A 22,028-nucleotide genomic window follows, 5' to 3' on the forward strand; every position below is an offset into this window, starting at 1 on the left:
TCTATTAGCCACAACACAACCAGGCTTATATTTAATATGCCACAAATTAATCCTGCATAAAAACACCTGCGTGTTTGTTATGCTAGCTCCTAGCTCCTATGCTAGCTCCTAGCTCCATAGAACACACCAATACAATTCAAACACCTGATCAACACACACAATCACTCAACCCAAAAGACCGTTCACCTAACCCAAGGTTCATAAAGCTTATATATTTTTAAAAAAGTTACGTACATACGCAAAAAAAAGTTGCGCACATACGGTCAAGCGATCAAATGTTTAGAAGCCAAATCTGCATACTCACAGTAGCACGTCTGCGTCTTTGTCATCCAAATCAAAGTAATCCTGGTAAGAATCTGTGTTGTCCCAGTTCTCTACAGGCGTCTGTGTATCGAAGTCAAAAGTCCTCCTGGTTAGAGTCTCTGTTATCCGAGTTCTTCCATCTTGACTGCATCTTTCGGGAATGTAAACAAAGAAGCGCCGGCTGTGTACTGTTGTTGCTGACTACGTTCGAAAAATACGTCCATTTCGCACCGACAACTTTCTTCTTTGCTTGCTCAGCTTCCTTCTCCATAATGCAATGAACATGATTGCAACAGATTCACGAACACAGATGTCCAGAATACTGTGGAATTATGAAATGAAAACAGAGCTTTTTCGTATTGGCTTCAATGTGGAAGGCATACCCGTGTTCGCCGGGCTACGTCACGCGCATACGTCATCCTCAGAGGCGTTTCGAACCGGAAGTTTAGCGGCAAATTTAAAATGTCACTCTATAAGTTAACCCGGCCGTATTGGCATGTGTTATAATGTTAAGATTTCATCATTGATATATAAACTATCAGACTGCGTGGTCGGTAGTAGTGGGTTTCAGTAGGCCTTTAATAGCTGGCCACAATGCTGTCCCAATATGTCCGATCCGTGACGTCACGCGCAAACGTCATCATACCGAGACGTTTTCAGCAGAATATTTCACGGGAAATTTAAAATTGCACTTTACTATCCTAACCCGGCTGTATTGGCATGTGTTGCAATGTTAAGATTTCATAATTGATATATAAACTATCAGACTGTGTGGTCGGTAGTAGTGGGTTTCAGTAGGCCTTTAAAACTAGGGTTGATCATGTATGCAGTACTACCGCCACCCAGTAGGGGGCAACCGCGAGTCATGTGTGTCACAGTGAAGCAGCAGTGAGGTGAGTAGAAGACTATTCATTAACAGAGGTGGGACCAAGTCATTGCTTTGCAAGTCACAAGTAAGTCTCAAGTCTTTGCCCTCAAGTCTCGAGTCAAGTCCCGAGTCAAGACAGGCAAGTCCCGAGTCAAGTCCAAAGTCAAGACTGGAAAGTCTCAAGTCGAGTCCCAAGTCCTGCATTTTGAGTTTCGAGTCCTTTCAAGTCCTTTTAACCACAGACTAATATTTTTACACAGATTGTGTATGCTTTTAAAACGCTGTATTTATTTATTAAAACAAGTGCATTTGAAATTGCAAGAAAAAAAATAGTGCTGACATTGCAATTCATAATAGCACTGTTAACAGTAATTTTAATAGTTTAAACAATTTTAAACATTTAACTCATTCCTTTACAGAATAAACACATTTGCAAAAACAAACATTAACATAATATTGGTTGTATTTTATGAAAATAATATTACCACAGAGTTGAGAAGGAGCAAAGATCTTCAATATTTGTATGTGAAAATCACAAATAAATCCTCTGGGGGAGGATGACGCCCCTACAGGGGTTTGGTTTACAAACTTTCAGCACCACCTAAAACAAAATTCACCAGCCGCCACTGATGATGATGCATTCTCATTTTAGGCAAAATATAAGACAATACTTTCTTAACAGTATAATTGTAACCAGGAATAAGTCTTCAAGTAACAATATTCAAATACTAACATTGTTGGGTAAAACAGCATTTCGTTTTATTCTGAATGTAGTGAAACAAATTGGTGGTTTTAGCTGATATAAAGACTTTCAGGTGTTTATATATGTTTAAGTATTTGGCAGACGCTTTTATCCAAAGCGACATACATAAAAAATACATACATAACAATCACTGTAAACATGATCATTTAAGGGAAGAATGTAATACAAAATATCAATACAAAGTGTCAAGACAGAATACACTCTCTGCTGCAGCAACAGAGATACAGTCTATAGGTCCCTAAGATATATAGATATCTAATGACACATACTGTACATATACATTCACTGTAAAAACATACATATACACATACTGTACATATACATTCACTGTACAAACACACACATACACATACTACACATACATTCACTGTACAAACACACACATACATATACTGTACATATACATTCACTGTACAAACACACATTTACACATACTGTACATATACATTCACTGTTCAAACACACATACTGTATACACATACTGTACATATACATTCGCTGCACACACATATACACATACTGTACATATACATTCACTGTACAAGCACACATACACATACTGTACATATACAAGTACATATGCACACATACACTCATGCACATAATCACGTTTCATCAAACATATATTAACGTTGTTGCCCTAGGGTAAACTGGGTACAACACATGGCACACTGACAAAGCTTAACCTATTGTTACTATAACAATCTACAAGGTTAAGGTTGCTTCTCTTTCTTCCCCTCCATTTTTCTGCATTCTTTCGTATCTCAAGTTATCATTACGTATATGTATTGTTGCATTTGAACAATTGTATTGTTGATAATAAAGGTAAAGTACTGGTATTGTTTATTATCAATAGCACTATTTCTATTGGTATTCATATTGCTCCATTTTTAGTGTAATAATGCTCATTGTCATTTCTGTATTTTTATTTTTATTTTCGCTAACTGCTTATTTGCTATTACTTTTACCATCATATTTGTACATGTCGTATTTGCTGATGTTGCTCTGTTGTTGTTGTTGTTGTTTTTGTCTCTCTGTCTAATCCCCCTCTTGTCCCCACAATTCCCCCCTCTGTCTTCCTTTTTCTCTCTTTCTATCCCCTCCTGCTCCGGCCCGGCTGCACCAAATGATAATATAAATACATTTAATAAAGTCAAAATACAAGTAAGGCAACAAGAGAAGTATCCTACACTTCTCTTTTGTAAAGTAAATCTGAACAGCCGATATGGGCATATACATCTGCTATATGATTTGCCCGAGAAGCTGGGCAGGACATTATTTAAAAAAAAAAATTAAAAAAAAAAAAAAGATATCTAATGAATTCATACATTGTTTATGTAGGATATAGGCATGTATATATAACCTAATCATATTGTTTCTTCAATTTAAAAATAGCTTACCGGTTTTTCCCCCTTCTCTGGGATTATATTCCCAGTTTTGATCTCGGACGTCTGGTCACTTATAGCGTATAAGAATATTATATTACTGTTAAGCAAACTATGAATAATAAAACTTGCCAAAACATGTGTCCGTTATCATAGCTACACGTATGACAAAAAAACGCGTGAAAATCAGTGGTATTCAGTGAGGTAAAATGAATTAAATGCGCTGACAGTTCATTGCTCCTGACAAATGAATTGCACTGAGTGGAGCGGATCACCACTCCAAGATGGCGGCCCTGCGTCTCGTCTGCGCCAGTAGGCAGTAGCGCTCGATGCTGCGTACCCTTAAAACATGTCTATGGTTATAACGTTAGCAGTGAGTTTACAGCCTCACTGATTTAACTATACAGCAAATAAAAGTCATGTTACTTAGCCAATAAACGTTATCTTACATTCAAAACTTACCCTTCTTTGGGCAACTTCAAATGTCGAACGAAGTTGGAAGTTGTGCGTCTCCGTCTGTAATATTCGAACTGCGTGATTTGCATACGCAATTCGTTTTTTGTTGACCAAGTCGTAGTTTTTATACCCGAACGAAACCAACTTTGGCATAATTGTTTCTCTCTGCCGCATTGTTTGACAACTCTTGTTCGGTGGTTGTCCTGCAATTTGATTGGATGAATGCTGTGTGATGAAAACAACGTACAACTAATTTGATTGGCTGTTGTACTGACAGCACACCAGCTGACAGGCAGCACACACGGTAGATAGACAGACAGACACGTACAAAATGAAAGATACGGAGCGCTCCCAAATAACTTTTTAAGCTTTGGGTTTTGGGGAAAGTAGCAAGTCATGTCAAGTCAAAAGGCTCAAGTCCAAGTGAAGTCACAAGTCATTGATGTTAAAGTCGAAGTCGAGTTGCAAGTCTCTTTACATTTTGTCAAGTCGAGTCTAAAGTCATCAAATTCATGACTCGAGTCTGACTCGAGTCCAAGTCATGTGACTCGAGTCCACACCTCTGCTCATTAAACCCTGAAAAAAATCATAATAAATAGCGAAAATAAAACTTTTAAGAACGACTGGACAACAAAGTATGAATGTTCTACCACAAGCAAGTGATCGAGTAATTGTTTTCTGGCGGACCTTTTACACATTAATCCAGACAAGCAGCAACAATGGTAGAAATCCCAGCGTGTAAGCTTCATCACGAAACCTGGTTAAACATTGGTAAGTAGATATAATTTGTGCATAAAGATGTTCAGTTGGTTTTCTATTGAAATTGCTGACTTCATGATGTATTTTGTATTCGTGGTCGTGTTGTTTTGTGTCTAAGAGTAATGATCAAAGCTCGTTTTAATACATTTAGAGCTAAATTTGACCAGCAGAGGGCGACAACGGTAATAGTGATAAGTCACATACAATGTTTGGTGTGTGAATGTTCTGTATGAACATTCGTAGTTTATTGTGTGAATATATTTACGCTAAACCTATTTTATTGATGTAAAAAACACAATCAACATTGTTTATGTAAAATACACAATGGACATTATACTTTTACTGTGTTTATTTTATGTTTATATTATCAGTCTTACAAACCTAAATGAAGGAAGTTGTGTAAATAAATAAAACTAAGGAAGGAAAATAATTCAAAAGTAGGAACATCAATCCTCGACAAAACTGGAGCTTCTTTTTCTTCATACTGTTAACTAGCTGAAGACGCTGGAAACGAGTAGTGAGAGCGGAATAATTAATTTATTGACAGTGCAGAGTGAAAGCCGATGTGTTTACTTTGTAATTAAGTAAACACGGTCTCAAAGAAATATGACCTGCGAAGGCACTTTCTGACGAAACATCCACATTTCGATGTTGGGCCCGAGCCCTCGGGCTCTCTTCATTATGACGTGAATTTACATCATGTATATAAAACCTCAATGGAGGTAATTGGATGTTTTTAAGGGCGTGTTCTCCATAGGGCATTTTTAAACTGAAGAAATTCCATTATCAAGGCTGAATTTCGGCTTGCACTAAGGTCATCAAAAGTATCGATACTTCAATACCAAGTCAATACCAACACGCTAAAAACACAGAGACGCCCACTTTTTTTTAGTATTTACAACTACATGATGACGTCACGCCACCAACATACTGGAAATATTAAGAAAAATATTGTTTATGTAATTTAAGGCTACACTACTGCAGTTATTTAAATGTAAAATACTTGACTACTGTTATTTATAAGCATTTTTATAAGCAAAGTATTGTTTGTTTTGCTACATTGGGAGGCTGCTTTTTTTAATGTAATATCTTGGCAGCTGATACTGCAATTTAAATTCTATGCAAAAAGGTGTTGAGGCACAGTGATCTTGACAGTTTGGAACAGTTTTCAATAAAGTAGGGAATTTACAAGTACAAGGGTTCATTTTTTTTTTCAAAATTTACCTTTGCATATGGTACTGTGAGGGTCCTTTTGCTTGAGTGTCTGTACCAAAACCGACGTGACTGTTTTTCTGACCTATAAAAACAATAGCACATGTCATTTGTTACCTTAAAGCAGGCGTGTCAATTTTTTTAAGTCCACGTCAAAGTTATGGCTGCCTACGGAGGGCTGCTTGTAACAGTGAATGATATATAAGAATAATTGTAAAGGGTTCGCCGCATGATGGTATTACAGAATTGTCCATGCATTTGATCATATACAGGTGAAACTTAAACAATTAGAATATTGTGTAAAAGTCCATTCATTTCAGCAATCCAAATTTAAATGTAAAACTAATGTGATATAAACCCATTTCATAAAAAGTGAAATATGTCAAGCTTGTATTTTTTATAATTTTGATGATCAAGATACATAGATTTTAAAAACCCAACATTTTCAGAAATGTTCAATTGAGGTTTTCATTAGCGAAAAGCCATTACCGTCATAATTATATCAAAAGAAGTCTTGACCTATCTTGAGTTGCATGTTATGAGGCTACAGTAGGGAAGGGATTCATATGACCCCTTTCCTGGGTGGACCTCACGTGAGAGGAAGGTGGGGGTTAATCATTTTGCAATGCAGTCTGCTGAAAATGATGGAAAGCGCCACTCTAAATAGCAACTGACGCTGTGGCCAAAGTGGGAATTGCCACAAAACTATTTTTAAGAAATTGAACACTCTACTGCCATCTAGGGACTAATGTGGATAATTTACCACCCCAACTATCCATCCATTTTCTACCGCTTATTCCCTTCGGGGTCGCGGGGGTGCTGGAGCCTATCTCAGCTACAATCGGGCTGAAGGCGGGGTACACCCTGGACAAGTCGCCACCTCATCGCAGGGCCAACACAGATAGACAGACAACATTCACACTCACATTCAAACACTAGGGCCAATTTAGTGTTGCCAATCAACCTATCCCCAGGTGCATGTCTTAACTAGTCACGTTTAATGTGTCAAGTAAACCGCGACTAATGGGGCCATATAATCTCCTTCCTACTGTAAGTCATATATTAGTTTCACCTTGTAAATCTAATTGCTGGTATAAACAAACCCTTGCACTAGAATCAAATTGTTGAGTTTCACGTGTATTTTTTACATACACTAACAAGAAATCGTAGATTCTGTGATCTAAAAACTAGCAGTTCAGTCACCAAAATTTTACTCCAAAATTTACGGTGGTTTTGAGAGCATCTTACTGTAAATAGAAAATCGCTACTACTGTTTTTTTTACAATAAATTTCTGGCGACTAAACTGACATTTTTTACCGTAAAATGTACTGCCTTTTTTTTTTTACAGTGTACAATGTGATAAACAAATTGAATTCAAATCGAGTCAATATTTAAGTCAATACTTAAGTATTTATTTTTATTTTAACAATTTTTTAAAAAAATGTATGATAATTGTAGCTGAGATAGGCTCCAGCGACCCCCCACGACCCCAAAAGGGACAAGCGGTAGAAAATGGATGGATGGATGAATGATAACATTGTATTTCTTACATTTAAAAAAAACCCTGAAGTTTAAAAGATAGGCAGTACATGTGTTTTTTCTGTCCAAACAGAAAGAACAAATACATTGAGTCACAGGCAATTACAGTGTCTGTTAGTCCAGGTGAGGAGTCAGTTAAGCTTGAACTAACCAGAATTAATTAGCTCCAGGCTGGAAAATCCCTACACATATAGCATTTCTCCCAGAATAATACACTCACATAATGTTTTTTCTGCAGTGACTGTGCCAGAGGTGGACATGCATTCTACTGAGGTGGCAAATTATGACGCGTTCAGTTTATCGCAGCACCAAGCAAATAATTTGAAGATTCCCGTCATATCAATTCCTAGATATGGTCGAAACTATTTAAGGCGCACTACGCAAAATAAACGTAACGTTATTAATATCACTACTACGGATACATTTAACAAAAATTCCTCAAAACAGCCTATAATATGGGCTTTTTAAACATAATCATTGTCTCTCAAAACGTTATTAATTAATGAGGTCATTAGAGCAACAATCTTAACGTCATTGGACTCAGCGAAACCTGGCTCAAACCAGACAAATTTTTCTCGCTTAACGAGGCATTTCCTCCTAACTATACAAATGCGCATATTGCCCGTCCCCTTAAAAGGGGTGGGGGATGGGGGGGTCGCACTAATATACAATGAAATGAAAACCTTAACCTTACCCCTAACCTAAGTAATAAATATAAATCATTTGAGGTGCTTACTATGAGGTCTGTCACCTGGCTGTTATCTACCGCCCCTCTGGGCACTATTCGGACTTTTATCAGTGAATTCTCAGAGTTTGTCGCTGATCTAGTGACGCACGCCGACAATATAGTTATAATGGGGGACTTTAATATCCATATGAATACCCCATCAGACCTTCCGTGCGTGGCGCTCCAGACTATAATTGATAGCTGTGGTCTTACAGAAATAATAAATGAACCCATGCATCACAACGGTAATACGATAGATCTAGTGCTTGTTCAGTACAGCAGCATCGCTAACCCCAAAAGGGATTCCTCCCAGTAGCTCCACCCACTCGGCAGATGACTTTATGAATTTCTTTAATAACAAAATTTAACTCATTAGAAAGTACAAACCCCGTTTCCATATGAGTTGGGAAATTGTGTTAGATGTAAACATAAACAGAATACAATGATTTGCAAATCATTTTCAACCCATATTCAATTGAATATGCTACAAAGACAACATATTTGATGTTCAAACTGATAAACATTTTTTTTTTTTGCAAATAATCATTAACTTTAGAATTTGATGCCAGCAACACATGACAAAGAAGTTGGGAAAGGTGGCAATAAATACTGATAAAGTTGAGGAATGCTCATCAAACACTTATTTGGAACATCCCACAGGTGAACAGGCAAATTGGTAACAGGTGGGTGCCATGATTGGGTATAAAAGTAGATTCCATGAAATGCTCAGTCATTCACAAACAAGGATGGGGTGAGGGTCACCACTTTGTCAACAAATGCGTAGGCAAATTGTTCAACCGTTTAAGAAAAACCTTTCTCAACCAGCACCAGCAAGGAATTTAGGGATTTCACCATCTACGGTCCATAATATCATCAAAGGGTTCAGAGAATCTGGAGAAATCAATGCACGTAAGCAGCTAAGCCCGTGACCTTCGATCCCTCAGGCTGTACTGCATCAACAAGCGACATCAGTGTGTAAAGGATATCACCACATGGGCTTAGGAACACTCCAGAAACCCACTGTCAGTAACTACAGTTGGTCGCTACATCCGTAAGTGCAAGTTAAAACTCTCCTATGCAAAGCGAAAACCGTTTATCAACAACACCCAGAAACGCCGTCGGCTTCGCTGGGCCTGAGCTCATCTAAGATGGACTGATACAAAGTGGAAAAGTTTTCTGTGGTCTGACGAGTCCACATTTCAAATTGTTTTTGGAAACTGTGGACGTCGTGTCCTCTGGACCAAAGAGGAAAAGAACCATCCGGATTGTTATAGGCACAAAGTTGAAAAGCCAGCATCTGTGATGGTATGGGGGTGTATTAGTGCCCAAGACATGGGTAACTTACACATCTGTGAAGGCGCCATTAATGCTGAAAGGTACATACAGGTTTTGGAGCAACATATGTTGCCATCCAAGCAACGTTACCATGGACGCCCCTGCTTATTTCAGCAAGACAATGCCAAGCCACGTGTTACATCAACGTGGCTTCATAGTAAAAGAGTGCGAGTACTAGACTGGCCTGCCTGTAGTCCAGACCTGTCTTCCATTGAAAATGTGTGGTGCATTATGAAGCCTAAAACACCACAACGGAGACCCCCGGACTGTTCAACAACTTAAGCTGTACATCAAGCAAGAATGGGAACGAATTCCACCTGAGAAGCTTAAAAAATGTGTCTCCTCAGTTCCCAAACGTTTACTGAGTGTTGTTAAAAGGAAAGGCCATGTAACACAGTGGTGAACATGCCCTTTCCCAACTACTTTAGCACATGTTGCAGCCATGAAATTCTAAGTTAATTATTATTTGCAAAAAAAAAAAAGTTTATGAGTTTGAACATCAAATATCTTGTCTTTGTAGTGCATTCAATTGAATATGGGTTGAAAAGGATTTGCAAATCATTGTATTCCGTTTATATTTACATCTAACACAATTTCCCAACTCATATGGAAACAGGGTTTGTAGATTAATGACAACGCATCCCAGCTCCAACTGGGTTCTATTAACACAGATACAAATGTATATACGACGGATATTGCCCTCCAAAATAGGCTCTCTTTTTGATGAAATAACCTTAGAGGAACTTGTGTGGCATGTAAATGGGATAAAACAAACAACATGTTTACGTGACCCACTTCCTGGGAAACTTTTCAAGGAACTGTTTTTAATATTGGGACCATCAGTGCTAAATATTATACACTTAGCACTTTCCTCTGGCATTCAAAAAAAGCGGTTATTCATCCTCTGCTCAAACCTAACCTAACCTCGATCCTGACCTCATGGTAAACTACCTTCCCTTCCCTTTATTTCGAAAATCCTCGAAAAAATTGTTGCACAGCAGCTAAATGAGCACTTAGCGTCTAACAATCTCTGGGAACCCTTTCAGTCCGGTTTCAGGGCAAATCCCTCTACAGAGACAGCCCTCGCAAAAATTCTATTGCTCTATTGCAGTGGTTCTTAACCCTGTTGGAGGTACCGAACCCCACCTGTTTCATTTGCGCATTCACCGAACCTTTCTTTCGTGAAAAATTAACTTTTTAATTTTTTTTCAAATTCAAGACAGTTATGTTTTTTGTTCTGGTGAACAAAATGAACCGTGCATGAGCAGCACCTTGTTCAAAGAACCAAACCAACACAGTGCATGAACTCACAACAAATGACACCTGCAAATCACTGTGACTTCTGCTGTTGCTTTTGAGAGACCAGTTCAGATATGCGTGGCTTCACCTTGGCAAGTGCCCCTCTCCTTTTTATCTCAGCAAAGTCTGTTCCTTTTCTTCGTTTTCCACCCAGACATACAATACTATTACACAGCGCATGAAAAAATATATTTTTTGTTATTGTCATTGTAAGTGGGCCAAAACACTTATTTTAGAAAATAATCTCATGGAAATGACTGCTGTCATTTGATTATAAGAGTAAAACATTTAACTAGTTATTTATTTAGGTTTGGGACAGGTGTACTGCTGGTGTGGCCACAGTGCATGTGCACATCTGACGTCACTCACATGTGCTCCACTGAATGCTCAAGGAGTTTTTGCGTTTGCTCAAAAATTAGAGGGAACATCGTTTGGGGGTATCCATAATGCGCCGATAGGGAGACGTTTTTATTTACACGATGAGTCGGGTGTGTCTTGACCTCCGCGGCGAAGGCTCCGCCGAACCCCTGAGGCCGACTCACCCAGGTTAAGAACCACTGATCTATTGCTAACTATAGATGCTGATTCATCATCCATGTTGCTGCTTCATGACCTTAGCGCTGCTTTCGATACCGTTGATCATAATATTTTATTAGAGCGTATCAAAACACGTATTGGTATGTCAGACTTAGCCTTGTCTTGGTTTAACTCCTATATTACTGACAGGATGCAGTGCGTTTCCCATAACAATGTGACCTCGGACTATGTGAAGGTAACGTGTGGAGTTCCACAGGGTTCGGTTCTTGGCCCTGCACTCTTTAGCAACTACATGCTGCCGCTAGGCGACATCATACGCAAATACAGTGTTAGCTTTCACTGTTATGCTGATGACACCCAACTCTACATGCCCCTAAAGCTGACCAACACGCTGGATTGCGGTCACCTGGAGGCGTGTCTTAATGAAATTAAACAATGGATGTCCGCTAACTTTTTGCAACTCAACGCTAAGAAAACGGAAATGCTGATCATCGGTCCGTCTAGACACCGACATCTATTTATTAATACCACCTTAACATTTGACAACCAAACAATTACACAAGGAGACTCAGTAAAGAATATGGGTATTATCTTTGATCCAACGCTCTCGTTTGAGTCACACATTAAGAGTGTTACTAAAACTGCCTTCTTTCATCTCCGTAATATTGCTAAAATGTGTTCCATTTTGTCCACCAGCGACGCTAAGATCATTATTCATGCGTCCATTACGTCTCGTCTCGATTACTGTAACGTATTATTTTCGGGCCTCCCTATGTCTAGCATTAAAATATTACAGTTGGTAGAAAAATGGGCTGCTAGACTTTTGACAAGAACAAGAAAGTTTGATAATATTACGCCTATACTGGCTCACTTGCACTGGCTTCCTGTGCACTTAAGATGTGATTTTTAGGTTTTACTACTTACGTATAAAATACTACACGGTCTAGCTCCAGCCTATCTTGCTGATTGTATTGTACCATATGTCCCGGCAAGAAATCTGCGTTCAAAGAACTCCGGCTTATTAGTGATTCCCAGGGCCCAAAAAAAGTCTGCAGGCTATAGAACGTTTTCTATTTGGGCTCCAGTACTCTGGAATGCCCTACCGGTAACAGTTAGAGATGCTACCTCACTAGAAGCATTTAAGTCCCATCTTAAAACTAATTTGTATACTCTAGCCCAGTGGTTCTCAAATGGGGGTACGCGTACCCCTGGGGGTACTTGAAGGTATGCCAAGGGGTATGTCAGATTTTTTAAAAATGTCTGTCAAAAAGAACTGTGAAAATAAATGCAACAATGCAATATTCAGTGTTGACAGCTAAATTTTTTGTGGACATGTTCCATAAATATTGATGTTCAAGATTTCTTTTTTTGTGAAGAAATGTTTAGAATTAAGTTCATGAATCCAGATGGATCTCTATTACAATCCCCAAAGAGGGCACTTTAAGTTGATGATTACTTCTATGTGTAGAAATCTTTATTTATAATTGAATCACTTGTTTATTTTTCAACAAGTTTTTAGTTATTTTTATATCATTTTTTTCCAAATAGTTCAAGAAAGACCACAACAAATGAGCAATATTTTGCACTGTTATACAATTTAATAAATCAGAAACTGATGACATAGTGCTGTATTTTACTTCTTTATCTCTTTTTTTCAACCAAAAATGCTTTGCTCTGATTAGGGGGTACTTGAATTAAAAACATGTTCACAGGGGGTACATCACTGAAAAAAGGTTGAGAACCACTGCTCTAGCCTTTAAATAGACCCCCCTTTTAGACCAGTTGATCTGCCGTCTCTTTTCTGCTCTGCCCCTCTATCCTTCGTGGAGAGGGGGGCACAGATTAGGTGACCACAGATGTAGTGCTAGCTGTTCAAAGTCGGGACCCGGGATGGAGAACTCATCTGTGCATCAGTTGAGGACGTCTCTGCGCTGCTGAATTGTCTCAATCCAAGACGATCTCCAGCTGGCCCCACTATGAACTGGACTCTCACACTATGACCCCCCCCCCCCCCCCCCAGAGAACTAGGGGGGGGGGGGGGGGTCCCCACATCTGCGGTCCCCTACAAGGTTTCTCATTGTAATCTCATTGGGTTGAGTTTTTTCTTGCCCTGATGTGGGATCTGAGCAGAGGATGTCGTTGTGGCTTATGCAGCTCTTTGAGACACTAGTGATTTATTTAAATAAACTTTGATTGATTGATTGATTGAGAAAGTACTTTATTGACACATTATTAACAGCAAGTGGAGGCTGCAGTGAAGGCCTAGAGGAATTATGGGTATTTATTTTTAGTAGTTATCTAATATTCAGGGTTGTCTTATGTTCGGGTCAATATAGTAATGGGCACCTAGAAATAAAGGTTAACACTATTTTTGTGATACGTCATTAATTACAAACCTGAAGTGTTCTTTGCAAACACGTCTAAATTTTTGCGTTTGCCATGTAAACTTTCGTCTTACCTTTTTTATTTGACTTGGGAGCGTCCATGATCATCTTATATTTCAACTCTGCAACATCCACAAGGAAAGAGGGACATCAGGCGTTCATTGTGGAGAAGAAAGAAGCCTGTTAAGTAAACGGACACCAGACCCAATGTGCACCTCCAACATCGTTTTGCAATGCAGCCAACAAACCCTGATTAAATGTCTCGCTTTGCATTAGAGATATTTGGAGTCACTCATGTGTCAGAGGTTGGTAAAAATGTTACATTAAAAATTACAGACATGAACTCATAATTGGATATAAGAAAAATTGTATTCTAATGAAACCCTCGACTTTTAATCAGAAAGTACTTGATAAAGGACTTCAGGACCTTTACCTTTGCTTCGCAGAGAAGCAATGACAGGCAGCTTCCACCTGGTGCTTTTATTTACTTTGCAATAAACAGGAAGACTATGGTGTGTTGAAAGTAAAAATTCAGTCACACTTTTCTAGCAGATATTTCTCACATTTAACTTACTTTTCTCACATTAACATAATTTTAATGTGAACTAAAATGTGATTAAAATGAGCTAAATGTGGGAAAAGTGAGTTAGATGTGACAAAAATCTTTTACAAAAGTGTGACTGAATGTTTACATTCGGCCCCCCATAGAAGTCACGTAGTGCACGAGCTGAAATGTATAGCTGACAAAATGGTAAATAGTAACTAACAAAATGCTAAATAGTGACTAACAAAATGGTAAATAGTAACTAACAAAATGGTAAATAGTAACCAACAAAATGGTAAATAGTAACAAAATGGTACATCAGACCTTGGCAAATTAAGGCCCGAGGGCCACTTGCGGCCCATTAAGTTTTTTAATCTGGCCCGCCAGACATTCCCAAAAATGTTTTTCAAATTTTTAAAATGGAAACTGTAGCCGCCATTATGATGTGCAGTGATGTTTTCAAATGACCGTAAGTCTTGAACTATACAAAGTATTTCAATGGTTGGAATCTGCACTTTTGAGTGTTATACGAGTTATTATGGTAATCTAATCTACGTCACAGCAGCTCAGTATTTCCAGAGCGGCCAGTCTGAAATGCGGGTGTCAGGGACAGACGCGGAAGGAGATTTTTACAACAAAGTTCTAAAGCTTAGTGATATATCAGATTATAGGTGGGTTTTTTTTTACCCCTACCGTTCATATTTTGCTGTGTTTGTTGCATTTTAATTGTGTTTCGCTTGATTGTAAAATATGTCGATCGAGAGGGGGTGTGACGTTCATATGTTGTGAATATTCAGCGTTTTATCGTTCATAGTTAATATTGTAAATCACACTTTCTTTATTTTCATGTACATTCTAGGTGTCTCATTCAGTAAAAAAAATATTCCATTCCGTTTTTCAGGCTGTATGTTAACTTTTTTAGCATTCAGACATTATTTTAAGGTTTTGTAGTAGTGTTCCTAAAAATAGATATATACTCTAAATTTGGCCCCCGAGTCAAAATAATTGCCCAGGCCTGTGGTACATAGTAACTAACAACATAGTAAATAGTAAAGGAGCTTCTCACCTTTGTTCTCCCTTCGAAGATATTCCACTTCTTCGTGAAGTTTAACCAGAGTTTGCTTGTGTTGTTGCTGTAAAAACTCTATGTTCTTCTGGAGTGACGCGACGCGGCGGTTTGCGTCGCTGTGACCGGCCGCTGCTGTCGCTGTCTTAGGCCCTCCTCTGTCTCCCTGCGGGGCGACATGCAGCGGCTGCAGTCGGTTCGCCGGTAAACGTCGAGGCGGGCACGGCATTCCGAGACGCCCGACTCGGCTCCACTGTGGCAGGTGGCGTGCCGGTGGGGGGTTATTGCTGGACATATCCAGCTAGCATTAGCATTAGCCCCTTGTTGTTAGCAAAGTAGCGACAACTTGGGAAGCTAACTTAATTTCGCAACATGTGTTGATTATGTGTTGTATACAAACAATCAGACATTGTTATTACAATAATCATCTATAATTGTCCGTCGTTTATAAACAGCTACAAAGCTCCATAGAACGTAGCCGACAACTTAAAACAGACCTCCGTCCAGACGCCAAGTTACTATGGCGACAGTACACTTCGACTCACGCCGCATTCAATGTACCTCGGATTCACAATGACACTCCTTTTTTACGTAATTAAAGAACACGCGTACTGTTAACGACACAAATGTGAAATATGTGTTAGTGTTCACGGTATTTATACATGAAACACGTCAGTAACACGTCCGTACGGATATATGGCATCTTTAGTGTAAACATTCACATACTTTGTGACTGGATACTCCGAAATTTCTTCTCAGATGTTGCGGAGTATCTTTACAGTCTTTACTTCCTGATTCAGAATTTGACTCGAGGTGTCGTAGCTACTTTCCATGATAACTTGAACGCAGCACTACCTTTCCAAACCACTTACGTAAGCTCAATGTGTCCGAAAGTCAATACAATCACCACCAATGAAATTAGGTACATGTCATTAAAGCATTTTGATTGGTATAAGAGGTCTAAGTGGAAATAAAACAAAACAATATTAATGACACTGTGCCAGAACTGACTAAACAAATAATTTAATTAGATCATTATATGCATATATTCAATTAATGAAATTTTTAATTAATGGAAAACGTAATATTTCACAGGCTATTTAATTACAATGTGTTAATTATTATTTCAAATTCGATATATTCACATTTTGGCAAACAATCCTTAAATTAGTGCTCTATACGTAATTTAAACCGCCCTGGCCGGTTTAATTCGTTCCCAAATAGGAAGCCTGCCAGTCTGCCACTCATATTTATTCTCTAATAGAGTGATGTGGAAAACATTACTCCCTATTAGGACGTTTATGCACTTTGTCAATCAACATGCCCATGAGAAAAAATAGTTTTCTATCATACAAATTAAATATATACAAGACTTGAGTGCAGATTTTATCTGTAAGAGAAAAAACAGCATCACTGAAACAAATGACCGTTCCTTTAACTTTATTCATATTTCAACTAACAGTAAGGGTTATATTACACACAGGGACATTGAGATAGTGTCTTGTCATATAAGATGACAACATGAAAATACCTTGCAAAAGGCTTTTCTTTGGGAAAAAAAAGGAATATTAGATGGTATGATACTGTTCCCTCCACACCTGCAGATCCATAAATACAGCGGCAGCAATAACTTAATTTACAGTTTCTAAATGCGATAGCAAACTTGAAAATTACAACATTCAGGTATGTTCTCACACATACAGACTCAAATCTACGGACACCTTGTGGAAAAGTGCCACCCTTCACCATGCTTTAAGGGATGCTTTGAACAGCAGCCATGACCATGGCAGCAAGTCAGCATCCTGCTTAAGGACATACAGCAGAAAACACTAAATGCCCAACTTCTACCACCCCCTCAGTTATTGCAATGCCTGCACACATTTTCTTTATGGTGAGCCCTGACTGAGATGGTAATAATTGGGAAGTGACAAGTAGCAATGATTGTGGGTGATTATTAAAAAGTGACACATGCATGGGTTTTATTTCGTAAAGAGGTCATAGCCACTGTATACTGACTGAGCAGAATGAGAGGTGGAGCCTGCACGATATGACATTAGGAATGTACAATTCAACCATTAGGCACATGCTCACGGCTAAAAGGAAGTATAATTATATATTCAAGACAAAAGGCCTCAAAGCAAATATGCAAAGTAATTCTAAAACTACAAAAAAAGCTTCCTTTCATTCTGCTCAACTAACAGTGCTACTACCATACTGGATCTCTGTGTAAACTATATTTAGCCTTTTAAAACAGAAACAGCTAAATGACAGTACTGTTAAACAGAGTAGTATTAGGGCTCACAATGGGTTATCTGAGTTTGATGGAGAATTAAGGCCACACTGAGGAGAAAAAAAATAGTAACAACTGGAAATAGACGCAATTGTTAATTAAGCCGCAGCATTACAACTTTTTTCGTTAATAAATCCTTAATGTTTGAAGAAACAATTAATAATGATAGTAATAAATTGAGGGGGGAAAAAAACTAAGTAGTCATAATATTATAAAAGTTGTAATTTTGAGAGAAAGAAGTCATACTATCACATGAAAAAAGTCTTATTGCAAGAACAAGGTTGTAATGTTATGGAAAAAAAACATTTCAAGAATAATGTCATGTTAAACACAAAGTTGTTGTTTTGCAACAAAGACTGTAATGCTATGAGAACAAAGTTGTATTAGAAAAAAACTGTTAAATGTTAGGAGAATTAAGTTATAGTGTGAAAAGAAAGCCAATAACAACATTCAGACTGTCGTTATACCACCAGAATGAAGTCTTAAAATGGTTAGAAAAAGTCAGTAATGTTACAAGAAATAACGTAATATTCAATGTCAGGTCTTAATATTACAACACAAACTGTAATGTTACGAGAACGAAGTTGGATTACTATGAAAAAAATGTCTAAATGTTACGAGAATTAAGTCATATAATAATTAAGACAAAAACGCGACGGTCAAAAAAAGTAGAAATAGCAAGTATTAAGTGTTATTATGAGAAAAAGGCTGTAATGTTACAAGAACAATGCCATGGTAAATTTCAAGTTGTAACAATACAACGCATATTGTTAAGTCATGAAATGAAGACAAAAAACAACTTTCCGAGAATGTCGTTATATAACCAGAATGAAGTATTAATTTTACGAGAGAAATTTTGCCGTCGTAATGTTACAAGAATGCATTTATAATATTAAAAGAAAAAAAAAACGTAACATTAAGAGGATGATGTACCCTTACATACATGTACAGTCTTAATATGAGAAAAAGTTGTAATGTTACGAAGAAAGCCATAATATTACATCAAAGTGGCAATATTAGGAGAATAATGTCACAGTCTCAAGAAAACTAAGTCGTAATGTTAAAATAAATACATTTGTAATGTTACGAGAATAAAGTTGTAATTTTATCCAGCAATTTTTAAGTCCCACACACATATGCAACAGACCGGCAGTAAAAAAACAACTATGGGGTTGCTGAGGAAAATGCTTGTGATCACTTTACTTATGTCATATTGTGAGAAAATTTAAAGGTCACAAGAAAGGAGTCGTCCTATTAAAAATATAAATATATTGTACTATATGAGAAAAAAATATCACATTTTAGTCTTAATATTTTTTTTCCCCCAATGTGGGCATATGTTTTCAGTGGCTACTTGAGCGATGGTGCTGTGAGTCGACCCTACCCATGAAATCAAAATTAGGCTTGGTTTCTCTGCAGCGCTAACATCCATTGTGCCGCAGCCATCAGTCAAACCCTCGAGCCACACACATGCTAACAGGCACACAATACTGTCCGCTTCTGAACACAGGCAACATTACACAGAACATAGACTTTTTCCACTGGCCCACATCTGAGGAGTTAAAAGAGTCTACTTGGGATTCGACAAAAGAATCCAGATGAAATATCAAATTTTAGCACTCCAAATCAACACTTACAACAACAAAAAAAATCAAGACAGAATCGTCAACAACTGACTAATCTGATGCAAAACACAATTATTATTTTCTTAAACCCTCCTCACCATAAAGCTTTTTTCATATTTTCCTAAAGGAAACGTTCTATGAGTTCACAGCAACCCTCTTGTTTAATGGACACTCTCGCACATGACACACAACACAGTAACTATGATACGACTGCACTCCATGTATGGCAGTGGAAATAGAAATCAGTCAAATAAAAGAAAAGAAAACAATACTTGACATGTGTAGCATGTTCCACTCTGTACAGTACTTCAACAGTGCAAAAACATTCATTCAGCAGCCTGAATCTTAGCGGACTAACATTCAGACTGATGTTGATGCGGCTCCTCTCCTGTCCTATACATTCGCATTTTTGATTATACATGCTTTTATGCAGACATGATTGATAGATACAACGATGCAATGAAGAAACATGGAACCTCTGGAGGGGGGACGACTAAGTACTGCACGCAAGATAACATCCTCTGTGTTTTTGGACCCACTTTTCCACCTGTTAATGCCAACGTCTCATGCGCCAGTCAGTCTCTCTTATTAAAAGTCCATAAAGTGTAAATCTAAAATGAAACATATTATAAAAGTAGTCGCTTTTAGTCGTTTCTGCAACAAATCTCCTAATAAGCGATTGTATGCGCCTCCAGTGGAAGCAATGTACACTGTGGCAAGCAAGTCCTAACTAGTCGAAGATACATATAAACACAGTAAGTGGTATAATGTGGACATACATTTGATGAGACTGATACCTGGCGAGTCCTACTTGCAGCCTTCTTCAACAGGTCTGCTGTACCTTCATACTGATGAATCGTGAAGTCGTCCATCTTTTTGGCCATAACTGCTCCTGCATGTGCCTCAACCTTCAACGACTGATACAATTGTCCTGATCCCTCACATAGAGGGCTTCCTGTCCAAGATTAATGTATAGCTGAAGCTTGGGATTTCACCTTTGATGCCGGTAATACGCTGATAGGTGACACCACATGCAGAATTCTCACACGCAGAGCCCAGACTGCAAAGCTGTGAGGCGACGCTCAATACACTCTTTGCCTGCAAGGAGGAAGGAGGAGGGAAGAGGGTCAGCTGTGCCGCCACAGGCGGGGGGACACTGCTGATGGACATCCACTTACATTTGCTAACACTGAGAATGTCTTCCTGTTCAGTGAGCAGCAGAGACAGTCCCTCCATTAACAGGAGGGCTTTGTGGTAGCGCTGAATGGATGCCTCCCCCTGGTGGAACATCTCATCCAGAGCAGCAGACTGAACCTGCAAAGTCAACACAATGCCTTCTTCAGGGATGTGTGTTTTCATGACACTTGAGGGACATTTTTAATTTTTCAAATCTAAACATCAAACATGGATATGATCAGCTGGACTCTCGACACAATTGACAAAGTCTTTTCGACAAGGAAAAGAGGTTTGGGGGAGCCTGGCTGCCCTGATGGAACCATTGCTGCGGGGTACGTGAGAAACTCCTGGGATAAATGGAGAATCATGTGCCTCTCAGTCCTTTCCATCGAGGACGTGGAAGACATCTACCTATTTGGAACCATGATCGCGGGGCACCTGCTGATTGGGCTGGGCATTGCTCTGGTGTATCGTCAAATTCGGAAGACGATGGCAGCCACTCAAGGAGCCCAAAGGCTGTTCGTCGCAATGGAAGGCTTGGGCAGGGCTGTGGGAACACAGACTGCGGCGATTTCTGATCTGAATCGCAAGATGGATCACATCATGGAAAAGTTTGCTGAGAATGAGAATTTAATTGAATTTGAGAAAAACCAGCATGGACAAATAGAGCAGGCAAGTCGTTGTTTTTTTTGACTGCTCGCGGAAAACAACATTATTATCTACGATTTGACTCTCTCGAATGGCCTTGACGCTATCAGGAACAGGCTGTTCTGAAAAACACCCCAGAGGACACCTCAACGATGGACGCTTTTGACCTCCCTTTCTCTCAACAACACCTGGTGTCGAACTCTTGAGATCGGCCCCAGTCCACAAAAACATTTCAACATCACTCCCAAGAAAATTGGGCATACATGCACGCACCCGCCCATTCCCCAACCAATGCCTTCACCACCGCTTGTTTGCTCCAACTCCCCCTCCCTCTGTTGAGAGTTGGTTGTGACTACATGTAACGTGTTTATGTGTGCATTGCAAATGAGTTTTTTTTCCCTTGGACTCAGTGTGGACCCCCTCCTGTGGGTCCAGCCTTTGACTTGATATTTTTTTACTCTTCCCCCCTTTCCCAATATCACCTTTTTCCCACCTTTTTTAAGGAGTGCCGTAAAAATGGCTGCTCCGTTGGCGGTCTCGTCTTGTCTCCCTGTAACGTATGTCTGCTCTTAGTGGGACTTTGCCGAAAATTTACTTTTTATTTCTTATGTGTCTTGTGCATGTTAATAATTGACAATAAATCATCTTGAATCTTGTGCCATTCATTAGAAAAAAATGTCTATATTGAACCAATATAAGTCGACTTTTCCACAAGATATTGGTTTTCTGTCTTTTTTTTAATAAACATTTTAGAACTACACAAAAAAACAACACATTTTTTTTCGATTCAAACCTTTTTAAAAATAAAATTTTTAGATCCCAAATTTAATAAATTAATGCAATTTCTCACATTACAATTATATTACGGACTACTGGTGCTCAATTTTTACAATTGTCCTCCAGATGGCGCTGCCTTTTCCCATTCACAGCATGCGGCAAAATGTATCATCTTTTGCTGTTGTCGGTAAAATAATAATACACACACTAAATCGAAACATATCAGAATATTAAGACACCCAGATCTGTTTCTGTTTAGTGTGAGTGTTACTATGTACGTTAAAAGGGGTCATATTATGCAAAAACAACTTTTCTCACTTGTTGGTAACTGTTT

The 22,028-nt window shown here is 38.6% G+C and overlaps 2 protein-coding genes across 9 annotated transcripts in view; both read right to left on the minus strand.

Annotated features, from left to right (window-relative positions):
- LOC133638478 (coiled-coil domain-containing protein 74A-like) overlaps positions 1 to 15,734 on the minus strand; it is a 39,857-nt gene extending 24,123 nt beyond the window's left edge. For all 8 annotated transcript variants that reach the window (XM_062031136.1, XM_062031135.1, XM_062031134.1 and 5 more), the window contains exons 1-3: positions 15,179 to 15,734; positions 13,643 to 13,690; positions 5,759 to 5,831 (exon numbers count right to left, since the gene is read on the minus strand). In XM_062031136.1, coding sequence (XP_061887120.1) covers positions 5,759 to 5,831; positions 13,643 to 13,690; positions 15,179 to 15,473 — 416 coding nt within the window. In that variant the 5' untranslated portion in view covers positions 15,474 to 15,734. The remainder of the gene's footprint in view (positions 1 to 5,758; positions 5,832 to 13,642; positions 13,691 to 15,178) is intronic.
- Positions 15,735 to 16,601: 867 nt separating this feature from the next.
- LOC133638479 (serine/threonine-protein kinase ULK1-like) overlaps positions 16,602 to 22,028 on the minus strand; it is a 54,377-nt gene continuing 48,950 nt past the window's right edge. The window contains exons 26-27 of the mRNA XM_062031139.1: positions 20,272 to 20,407; positions 16,602 to 20,191 (exon numbers count right to left, since the gene is read on the minus strand). Of these exons, the coding sequence (XP_061887123.1) occupies positions 20,136 to 20,191; positions 20,272 to 20,407 (192 nt within the window). The 3' untranslated portion in view covers positions 16,602 to 20,135. The remainder of the gene's footprint in view (positions 20,192 to 20,271; positions 20,408 to 22,028) is intronic.

The sequence above is a fragment of the Entelurus aequoreus genome, linkage group LG21 (genome assembly GCF_033978785.1).
Source record: "Entelurus aequoreus isolate RoL-2023_Sb linkage group LG21, RoL_Eaeq_v1.1, whole genome shotgun sequence".
Classification (NCBI taxonomy): domain Eukaryota; kingdom Metazoa; phylum Chordata; class Actinopteri; order Syngnathiformes; family Syngnathidae; genus Entelurus; species Entelurus aequoreus.